Source organism: Condylura cristata, unplaced genomic scaffold (assembly GCF_000260355.1).
Source record: "Condylura cristata isolate star-nosed mole 26May11 unplaced genomic scaffold, ConCri1.0 scaffold00009, whole genome shotgun sequence".
NCBI classification, from domain to species: domain Eukaryota; kingdom Metazoa; phylum Chordata; class Mammalia; order Eulipotyphla; family Talpidae; genus Condylura; species Condylura cristata.
In genome coordinates this window covers 11512739-11524195 of record NW_004567110.1, presented here as the reverse complement: position 1 = coordinate 11524195, position 11457 = coordinate 11512739, and the positions used below count along the sequence as shown (strand labels likewise).

Genomic DNA, 11457 nt, shown 5'->3' with positions numbered 1-11457 from the left:
AGGAGGGACACACACACACACACACACACACACACACACACACACACACACACACACTGTTCTATTGTTCTGCCAATCGCAGGTCTGTTTCTCCGGCCCTGGCCGCCAGGCTCAGGGACTCAGACTCCCCGCATCCTTTCCTGGTTGAGCCCCTTGAGTTGGGTTTCTGTCATTTCCAGCAGTTCCTTGACTGAGAGGGTGGTTCCGTGGCCCTCAGGGGCCAGTGTAGGGTATGCACTGGAGACTGAGGCAGGCGTGGTCGAAGAGCTGGTGGGGCAGCTGCCCCTGGGAGGTCCAGGTGTCCGTCTGGGGGTCGTAGCAGTCAAAGGCGGCCGAGTCCTCGATGGTGCAGCTGGTCGTCAGCCGCCGGCCGCCAGTCACATACAGCTTGTTGCCCATGACCGCGGCCCCGTGGTGCATCCTCCGGTCTTTCATGTCTGCGCACTTGGCGAACTTGTTGGACTGAGGGTCATAAGCAAGAATCCGCCGGGTGTAGCCTGTGAAGCAAGGGCATGGCAGCGAGGTCAGAGCACTCACAGGGCCCTGGAGGGCTGCAGTCGGGGCGCCCTGGGCCTAGGCTATGGCAGAGTGATGGTGAGGACCCTAACTCTGGTCTGTCTGATTCTGGGCGCTGCATCCTGAACCCAGGTCACGGTCCCTTGCGGGCCCTTGTCGCAAAGCTTCCAGCGGCTTTCTCAGCCCCACCGGCTTTTTCATCTGTCAACACAAGGAAGGGGTGGCTCGGACCTGGCTCCTGGCAGCAGCCAGACCCCATGGGTCCCTTCAGAATCTCCATTCTACAGATGACCCAAGTGAGGCAGGAGAGACCTGGGGCATGCAGTCAGTTAGCGTCACAGCAGGGTTGGAACCCATATCTACCTGATCTCCAAAGCAGCCCCCTTAAACATGACACTTTACAGCTGTGACAGAGAAATGACCTACTACTCGCTAACAATCTGAGTAACAGCAGACAGTTTTTGGGTATTTGCTGTGTGCTTGGGATGGGGCTAATTGCTTTGGATAAGGAGCACATTTTATTATCACAGTCTGTGAGATAGGTATTAATTCATTCTTGATGAACAGATAAAGGCCTGGAGAAACTTCTGGATGAGAAAAGAAATTGTCAAGTCATCCACACTCCTGGGGATGGCTGGGTGTGCTTTTAAAAAGCCTGTCTCCTGGAACAACATCTGACTACGAGTGACCCTTTTTCCATGAGAGATGCCAAGTTTGTGTCCAGCCAGCGATCCCTGTTCCAACTCACCTCCCACGATGACAATCCGCTCCCCGAGCACCACTGCAGGCGCACAAACGTTCTTGATCATTCTCGTCTCCATTTTGAACCACGTGTTTCTGGAAATGTGGTAAACCTGGCAGAGAAGTATCGTCATGGCACCCCCTTTTAAAGTGATGCATTTTCCCAAAAGGTAGAAGGAGTGGTTGAGAGGGCAAAATAGGAGTGATTTTTTTTTTTACCAGTTGTAAAAATGTAGATATTACTATCGATAAACAAAATTAAATGATAGAAAGAAAAGATTTACTAGAAAGCTATATTTCTGGATTCTCCCCGGTGGCACAACTGGTTAAAGCGTAGCCCTGTGAAACTGGCCGCAGCTGCTTCAGCACGAGTTCACAAGTTCAACCTCCAGACAGAGGGGTGACCCACATGGCATGACAGACCTTTCCTGTCCCGCCCACTGCTCCCCTCAGCAGTATACTTCATCAGTTGTCCTGTTCTGCTCCCAGCTCTGTCTCTAGTGAATCTTCTCACTGCCCCTGCACCTCTGGCCAGTACCCCAGTTCTGCATGCATAATAAGTAAATCTTAAAAAAAAAAAAGAAAAGAAACCAATGTTTTTGTGACCTCATGAGATCAGTAGCTGTTTCCATAGAAGGACCAAGAAGTTATGCTTGGGAGTATGTTTCCTGATTTGTCATGAGAAATGGAGCCGCATGTAAAACCTATGATTTTTCCATCATTTCTATTTGTGGGTCATGTTTAAAATTCTGAATGTTTCAATGCATCTGGAAGAATCCCTAAGCCAAGAACAAATTTGGGGGGCTAAGTGAGGATGGCGTTTGAATAGGGTAAGTTTGAAAGTCCTTAGAATCCTAGAAAAAAAGAAGCTTGAGAAAAAGAAGGAAGAAGTAAAGGTCCTTTGCAGGCTCAGAATAGAAGTCGTAATGCCCAGACACGGTCACCTCCTCAGCTGAAACTCGGCATAGCAAATATAAATTAGGTTATTACTGGAAAAAAGTTAGCTCAAGAGCCATAGGATGGATCTCCCACAAGATGAGAAGGGACAAAAACATTTGCTGGCAGAGAAAGCAGAGTAGCATTCTTTACTGGAAACTCCAATTCTATCTAAATTATACTTGCCAGCATTAATTTTGATCATTTAGTCAAATTTGATCATTATAGCCAGCCCATAAATAGGGACTATTATTTCCTCTCATTTTTCAGATTGGATCAACGAGGCTCAGAGAAGTTAAGGGATGTGCCCAAAGTCACACAACTGGAGTGAGTAGAGGAACTGAGCTGACTGAGCTCAGAGTCATGCTCTTAACCATGCACGCTGGACTCATTTCGCCAGCCCATATTTTTTACTCTTTCCTGGCCTTCTAGACAGATTCTGAGTCTGCTCCAAATCCCACTCATTTGCCTAAGCCCATAAAGCTCTGCTGGGACCATGGATGTGTGGTTTTTTTCTTGCTGGAGACTTTGAGGCTGGAGACCTCATGAGGGCTTAGTCCTCTAACCCTGAAGCATAGAGGGGGCCAAGTTCTGGAGACGGGACACTCACCTGGCTGTCAAGCTTTGTGGAAGGACCCAGGTGATAATCTGGGGAAAGTGGGATCCTTGGAGGAAAAACAATGACATTTCTCTGTGTGAGTAGCTGGTTTCTTTAGGCTTTGGCTATTGTTTCAAAGCCAGATTCAACATTCACTCCACATCCCCAGAACTCCCCCGCCACCCTCCCCCGCAGAGAGACTGAAGCAAGGATAACGAAGGATCCTGGCCCTTGGCCAGTGGAGGAAATGATTCTCTGTGATGGTGAATCCTTACTCAGTGCCTTTCAAAAACAGGTAGACTATGACAGACCCGCCTTAGCCCGCATTCTGACTGCAGCACGGTTCTCGAAACAACACATGCAGGAAGATGAAGAAACTCTGAGCCTAGGTCTGAAAATCCAACCTACCCCTTTCCAGGGACCCTGAGTGTTCCTAGTAAACTATCTGAGGGAGTAAAACCCCCATTTTGAAGCTAATGCTAGGTGGGCAGGAAAAGTTTCCAAGTGAGTACTTCTCCCCTTTTTCACTGGAGTGGAAAAGCCTCACTCACATGATAGTATTGATGTGTTTTTTGGTCTTGCCAGGGTCTTGTTGGATTGTACTTGATAGGCTGCATTTCTTGATAGGCTAGCTAACAAGCTGTTTTGAGCTTTGTATTTATTCTTAAGATGTTGCTAACAACTTTGTACTGTGAAATCATCTGCACATTTGTTAGTTTTATTTTGAAAATTAGTTTAAAAAGAGGGAGGGGCGCTAGCTTTTCATGGAAGTGCTTCCTGACATCTGCTCTGTGTGGCCAGAGCGTGGAGGGAGCTGAACACGTCTTTATGGGCTCAGGTAAGTGAGTGGGATTTGGAGCAGACTCAGAACCTGTCTAATAGGCCAGGAGGGCTGGGAAGTGAAAGCAAGAAGAAAAACACCAGAGAACAATTACATCTGAGTTCATCCCTTTCTCCGTGGCCACCAACACCAACTAGCCCCCACTACCGCCACCCACCTGCCTCCATCTTCCTTCATAAAGGCCTTCTTTGATCCCTTCTCCACAAGGTGTCTGGATGGAACTCCTAAAAACGCTCACTTGAATGCTTCATCCATCCTGAAAAATCTTTTAATAACATCCTCTACTGTTAAGCCAGTTTCTTTGTAAGTTCTCAAAAGCCCTGCCAGATCAGTCTCATTTCCAGAAACATCCATCTCACAAGCATGTTCCAGAATTTCTCCAGGAGGGGCTCAGGGGCAGCAAGGGGGTGGTGGCGGTGGGGCGGGTGAGTTGCTCAGGGTAGCTTGAAAAGGGACTGATGGTGATTATGTGGGGACCAGCCCCTATCCCCACCCTGAGCCCCCTTCATGTGCTCCCTCACACTCCCCCGTCTTGCTCCATGTTGCAAGTACTTGCTCTTTCATGTTTTTAGTTCCTCCTAGCTATGGGCTGGGCCGCTTTCTGGGCCCCTTTGCACCACTGGTACCCTAACCAGGAACACTACTCCTTCCTCACTGAAGCCTGGGGCCGCAGACTCAGGTGGGAGATTTGCGGCCTCGGAGAAGCTTCCACCCATCGTTGCCCTTCTCTGTCCACATCAGACCCTTCTGTCCACCCTAGGGTTCTCTCTCCTCTTTAATCTTCATCCTCACCTGCCTGCTCTTCTCCTGCCTCTCTGCTCAAGTCAGCTTCCAGTCAGCTTCACCTAGCTCCCTCCAAAGTTCCCTGACTCCCTGTATGCAGGTTTTTGTGCCCCCCCAAGCCTCCCCCCCATCCAAACACCCTTCTCTTCATTATCTGAAGTGCAATTGCTTTGTAAACTGCTTGAGGGAACTTGCAAAGAGGGTGAGGGAGCTTACCAGTGCAACAAAGCAAACCGCAGGGGTTTCCTAGTTTATCCTACAGATAGGCTTGTTGTCCAACTTTCCTATTATTGGGTAAACTATGGAGATTAGCACTCGAGTAATGTTGGAAAACTCTTCATACTCTGATATTTTGGTTTTTATTAATTACATTTATCAGCGAGCTTCTTAGTAAAATTAACCTCTACTTATCTTTTAAGACAGGGGATCCCCAACTAGGCTGTGCCTTAGAATGTCTGGGGGACTTTGTGAACTGTAATGTCAGGACCCCATATGAAGAGATTCGATCCAGTAGCTTTGAAGTTGGATTCCAAGGGCTTTGGTAACAGACTGTGGACCAATGTTGGACAATCCTCTTTTAAGGCCTTAGTGATGTAGGCAGAAGTATGTGCATGTATGAATGTTTTTATAGACGTCTGCACCCATGTATACAAATGCATTTGTGTATGGATGTACATATGTGTGCATTTAGCACACACACACACAAATGTGTATATCGTGTGCATGTATTGTAGACTGTGTATATCTCTATAGGCATATTTGCATCTGTACATGTGTGTATGTGTAAGTATGCACACGCACACTACACCGTATGCTTGTATGCATAGCACCCGGGCTCATGTGCACCCACATAGCTATGTTTATATACGCACATATGTGTGCACGGCACATATGCAATGAGGACGTATATCTGCACATGTGTGTATGTGATGCACATACTCGTACAGTCACATGCTGGGGAAGGCCAGGTCTTTACCTGAATAAGGCGTACGGGATTCTGCATGATGTCCTCTCCCCCAAAGAGGTAGAGTCTTTGGTCTTTCACGGCCACAGCAGGGTGGAGGACCCCCACCGGCATGCTGGCCATTCTCTCCCAGATGTCGCGGACACTGTCGTACCGCTCCATGGAGCCCATGACCTCCTGCCCTTCTCCAATGCCTCCGATGGAGAAGATGAAGTTCTTATGGGCAATGCTTCTGTGGGAGTAGCGGGCTGCCAGCATGGGCTGCACCAAGCTCCACTGGTTGAGCTTCAGGGAGAAGACATAGACGCTGTGGCTTGCTGTGTTCTTCCCAGTGCCCACATCCATGCCCCCCAGCACATAGATGCTGCGGTGCAGGGCGACAGCTGTGGCCTTGTACAACCGGATGGGGAGTTTGGTGAGGCGTTGCCATTGCCCGGTCTGTCCACTGTAGATCAGAACATCCCTGGTGGTCTGCTGGTTGTCCTTCCTGCCACCTAAGAGGATGAGGAAGTCTTGGTAAGAATTCCTTGGTGGGGCGTGCAACGGAGAGTGGAGGTCTGGGGCACTGGTGGTGCCATACAAGGAAAACATCTGCCTCTTGGCTGTCTCCAGGATGGTCTGGCACGAAGGTGAGGACTGGAGGAGGACATCATTGGCGATGAAGTGGTGGAAGAAGGCCGGGTGGATGTACTGAAGGCGGACCTGCTTGAACAGTTCCTGCATGTATCGTCTCCGGGTCTGGAGGTCATGCTTGACCCACACCATGAGGGCCTCAAACACCTTCTCCTCCTCCCCACACAGCCCGTCATCTCCAAGGTAGTCCCTCAGCTCCAAGGCACAGAGCTCCTTCAGGTCGGCTGATGCAGCCACCTCTGGAAAATATGTCAGGGCCACCTGCCTGGCTTTCTTCTTGAGGGTCTCACAGCTTAAGATTTCAGAGAGTCGGATCATGCCCAGGCAGTTGCTGGGGGCCAGTTGTCCCTGGAGGTATGAGGAGCAGGCCTCAAACAGCTTGGGGTACTGGAACATGGAGGCTGCCTCCATCAGGGGCAGGACGTTCTGGGCTGTGATATGCACCTCCCCAGTGTACACATACAGGACCATTTGGTCCAGGGTCTCAGAGTCGATGCCTTTCAGGTGGACTTTGGCCTCTCTGCTCTCCCGGAAGTTGCTGCAGAACATGGCCCTGAAGTAGGGGCTGCTGGAGGCCAGCACATTTCGGTGGCAGGGGACCTCCCAGGCTCCCACACAGAGGCGCACGTCAGTCAGGACTCCATTTTGTCTGAAATCATTGAGCTGCTTCAGCAAGTCACAAGAGAAGTCATGGTCTTTGAAGAGTAGCCCGTCTGGTGTGTGCTGGTCCATCCTGTGTAGAGGGGGAGGCCTGCTAGAGGGAACCCTGAGCTCAGCTATGGCGGCCCCACGTCTGAAGTCTCAGTGTCCACTCACCAAGGGGCTAGTGGGTGTCACCAAGAATATGGCTTAGTGAAGGTAGAGACGGGAGACCACCTGTGTCCCAGGTAGCAAAGCTGACACCTCACGTTGGCTTTGATTGCTCTCAAAGGGAGCATGCGAATAGCATCTTCACATCGACTGAGAAATAAGCAAAAAAAGAAAAGCCACAGTTGCTGGAATTAATTGATAATCATGGGCTGGCATAGTCTGAATCAAGAACATAGTCCATGCATTAACGAACCCTAGTCTGGGAGCTTATCTCCAGATTCTCGGCTTCTCTGTAATTCAGAAACTCATCTAAGCATCTTTCTGGGTGTTAGTCATTCCCCAAGGATGTTGTTCTGGGGGCGTGACCCTCTGGGAGCTAGACAGAGAGAAGGGATGAAAAAGGACCGTTGCAATGGTTTCTTTTTTAACATGACTTCATGGAGCCTTTTGGGTTTTGTTTTGAATTTGGGATAAATAGAAAGCAGAGACCAAAAAGTACTCTGGACACGGCTAACTGGAACACACCGGCAGTGTCCCTGCAGAAGAATGAAACATTAGGGGTAGTTACCTTGTTTTGCTGCCGTGACATCCCCCGATGCCTGTCCGGCTGGTCCCCCAGAGAGTTTTCACCTCTAGCTCTGAGTGAAACCATAAACCCAGTCCTTTCCTTCAGTTGGCAAAAGATTGGTCCTGGGAGAGTTCTGGATTTGTTTATGCTGAAGGCACTTTCACAGTTTTCTAGAGCTTTGTGAAAGAACTGCTGGGCAGGGAGACAGTGTATACATTCCAGGGCTAAGAATAGTTGCGTATGTACTTTCCACTGTTATGACATGTGACTCTCCAGGGCCAGCAGGTCTGGCACATGCGCACACGGCTTGTTGCCCTGGCAAGTGTTTACATTGACATAAATAGATCTGGGGAATGGCTTCTCTTAGAGAGATGTTGCTGCCCCTTGGAAGCATCCCGAGTCTCTTGTCCTGAAAGTGCCTGGGAATTCTAGATGTCTGTAAACAGGCCGCTGTGACCTGCAGATAGTTCCTGGCATGCTGAAGGTGGCCGATGGTCACAAGGAAGGCCAGAATGTGCGTGCGGGAGCGTGGTACCGTGGGGTGGCTCTCAAGACCCAGCGAAAATCTGGGCAGTCATTGGGGAGGGCTGTGGTCTCCTCCTGCAGGCTTCTGCAAAGGTGAAGGAATCTTTGTTGTTTTTCATATTTGTAGAGCGCCCCGGAACTGCCAGACTGGGGAAAGACCAAACCTTTGGTCGGGCTCCTCACCACGGGGGTTCTGTTCTAAGGGGCAAGGCCTGGACTCTTCTAGCTGGCTGGCCGCCCTTGCAGTTCCCAGCAGGGACATGCCTGCTTCTCACAGGCATGTGCTGATTATTCTTCAGTTCGTGTTTTCATAGTTTAGTTTGTTTTCCTTTTCCATTTTCTACTATCAGGGAGGTTTGAGTTGGAAGTAGACGGCGAGGCATAATGTTCTTGGGTGTTCCAGAGAGGGGCACAGGGAAAAGGGAGAAGAGGGTGGGAGGAGGGGGAAGGGAACAATTATGATAATGAGAGCAGGAGGAAGCCTTCAAACGTCAGAATCCAAACCCTGGTGGAGGGGCTGTACAGCTACAAGGATGAGTAAGAGGGACCCCAGTTCTGTCCTGCACCTGCCTCCACGGAGGTCTAGCCACAAGGGGCTTGGAAGCCTGGCTTTCTCTCCTCAAGTCTCATCTACCTCCCGTGCTGATTGGCCCTGTGCCGCCAGTACACCCTGTCACCAGTGGCATCACTCCAGGAAGGCACGTCAGAAGCTGCTGCCCCTGCTAGGCCCCGTATGTCTGCAGGACACACAAAGACTCTAACAGGCGTGAGACTGTCTCCTGCCGCTTCCCTTCTCCCACTGCTAGTTTGATTCTAGTGCCATCAGACAACTTGCAGATCCTCGCTGGGGTCTGCTCCCCCACGGGAAGGCTGGGCAGGCCTAGCCTTTAGGGTGCCACCGATCAGGAGGCATGTCTTTCTTGCACTCGTTGTTGTGGGTCATCGAGTGTATCAGGCCCAAGAGTCTACTCCGACATGTCACTGAGGCCAGTCTACTCCGACATGTCACTGAGGCCAGTCTACTCTGACATGTCACTGAGGCCAGTCTACTCCGACATGTCACTGAGGCCAGGGTCTAGAGGCCAGAACTAGGACCAGAAAGCTGAGCCAGAAAGCCCAGAGACCCAGAAGCTGCTGCATAGATAGCAGAGCTTGTAGCTGTTCCTGTGCTCTGAGTGCCTGCAATCCCTCAGGGCCCGAAGCCCTGTGCTTCTGCTCCTTGGCTGGCAAGTTGCTGGCTTATCCTTTGTGGGCTCTGTCCTGTTCCCTTTGGAATGCCTCTTCATCCCTCAAAACCTGGCTTCTATGTCAGCTTCTCTCAACCTCTTCCTGGACCCCCTCAGACAATTTCTCATACCTCTGGGTTGTCGCCTTCCTTCCACATACTTTTGACATTGCACACCTCGGACCTTAGTGCAAGAATGTTCACCAGTGTTGGAATGGCAGTGTCTGGGCAGCAGGAATCTCACTCCCATTGTCTCTCTACCTCAGTGCTCAGCAGAGTGCCTGGCACATATGGGAAAGTTACGGACTGTTCCTGAACTGCACTGTCAGTGTAGAGGAAGGCAGAGAGTGGGAGTTCTGTTGGGGGGGCCTAGCACCCTGCCTACGGTAGGTTTAGCAGGGCTCCAACACACAGCTCAGTACCCACCACTAGCTGGCAATCAAACACTACCCTGGATGTCTCCCATTTTAATCAAATCCAATAACACAATGCTGTGAATAGTGACAATTCTTTGATGTCATAGAGTTAAGTTGGGGAGCTGAATTGAGGGCCTCTCAATGTCGGAGTTAATGTGTCCATGTTTGGCGTTGAAGTCAGCAGAGGGAAAATAACTTCCTTATTGCTCTGACACTTGGGTTATTTCTCTACAGCATGAACAAGTTAAGGGTTTGTTGTCAGAGCAACAGGTGGTGAACCAACATGGCGTCAGCTACTGATAGGAAATCTAGTGCTTCGCCCACCTTTCTAATTAGACTTCTGGAATCCAGCCTGTCAAGTGTTCAAATGAGCCCCGGTATGCAGTGTCAATGTCTGACCAACATTAATAAATCCTTTGGCTGGACTCTAAATTTTAGGGGAAAAATAAACCCTATTCCATTGACCTGACTGACTGGGAAGACTGGCCCCATGCAATGCAGGAAAAGAGACAGAGCTCTGGGTATTCACCTCTTAGCAAACACACACATGTAAGGTCAGTCCAAAGAACACCTCTACTCCTTACATGTGACCCAAAGCTGCCTACTTTCAATCCATGAATCTGTTCTTCTCAGAGAGTTTTATATGTTGGTTGTAACTCAATATCCTAACATAGGAAGGTATCTTAGTTTAGGATCTGAAGATATGGTGAACATTCACCTCCTTGACTCTCCTTTAAAAAGAAATAAACACAGGCATTATAAACTCATTAAAAACAGCAGTGATGTCTCTAACATGTTAGCATAAGTAACATAGTTTAATGATAATAACTATTTTTCCGAATTTAGAAAAATGTATTGTTTTACATTTTTGCAAATCTCTTTAATGTCTGGCTTAATAAAAGATAGCTGGACTTTCCCATTTGCTTCTGCATTTAGTTAGTTTTGATATGCTGTTTTGTTTGAAGAATATGACAGAAGTCGGTCCTCACATGGACATATAGTTGGAAAAGGGATGAAAGTTTTACCAGATTTTTCACACAACTGTGGATTTTTTTTAACCTCACATAAAACTTGACAAATAGAGATTCCTATAATATGGAGTCAGGAACCAATTAGTGGACTTCTGTGTTAGATAAAGTTTATTAGTCTGTCTTATTTTATACTTTTTAAAAATTGAAGTAACACTGCATTATATCATTACATAAGTTTTAGGTGTGCATCCTTGAAAATCTATATATGTCTATGTTGCATTAAGTATATCCCTGAAAGTTGTCTATATTAAATATTAAATATACCACTAAAAGGCTAACTCTGTCCTTAGGCCTCATTGTCCCCTTTCCCCTTTTCTCTTCTGATAATCACTAATTATTCTTATAGCCCAAACGTTTATTTTTGTTCTCACCAGTTAACCCGTTTATTTTTTTTTCTATATACCACATATGTGTGAAGTCATGTGGTGTTTCTTTCTTTCTCTCTCTGGCTTAATTCTCTAAGCATAAATTCCCTCTAGTTTCACCCATGTTATTGAAAATGACATCATTTAATCTTTTTTATAGCAGAATAGTATTCCATTGTAGAAACAAACCAAATCTTATTTATTCATTCATTCAACGATGGACACTTAGTTTGTATAAAGTACTTGGCACTATGTAAATAGTGCTGAAATAAATAAGGGGTGCATATATCTCTTCAAATAAGTATATTTTTGGGGAGGTAAATACTCAGAAGAGGGATAATTTGATTTCATGGAATTTCTATTTTTACTTTTCTGAGAGATCCCCATATTTCTTTCCATAATGGTGCTACCAATTTACAACCCCAGTGTACAAGGTTGCCTTCTCTCTGCATCCTCCCCAATGTGTTGTTTCTATCTTTGGATCATAGCCAACCTCACATGTCTG

The 11457-nt window shown here is 48.0% G+C and overlaps 1 protein-coding gene across 1 annotated transcript; it reads right to left on the bottom strand.

Annotated features, from left to right (window-relative positions):
* Positions 1-213: 213 nt before the first annotated feature.
* KLHL38 (kelch-like family member 38) lies at positions 214-6744 on the bottom strand. Its single transcript, XM_004679990.1, has 3 exons — positions 5392-6744; positions 1265-1370; positions 214-497 (listed from the first exon to the last, which is right to left on the bottom strand). The coding sequence occupies exons 1-3, from the start codon at positions 6742-6744 to the stop codon at positions 214-216; spliced, it is 1743 nt and encodes a 580-aa protein (XP_004680047.1).
* Between the last annotated feature and the right edge of the window lie 4713 nt (positions 6745-11457).

Coding starts and splice junctions, on each gene's coding strand:
- KLHL38 (XM_004679990.1), bottom strand. CDS start 6,744: ATGGACCAGCACACACCAGACGGGCTACTCTTCAAAGACCATGACTTC. Junction 1,371..5,391: donor ATCCCGTACGCCTTATTCAG/GTAAAGACCTGG, acceptor CTTCTCTGCCAG/GTTTACCACATTTCCAGAAA. Junction 498..1,264: donor GCGGATTGTCATCGTGGGAG/GTGAGTTGGAAC, acceptor CTTGCTTCACAG/GCTACACCCGGCGGATTCTT.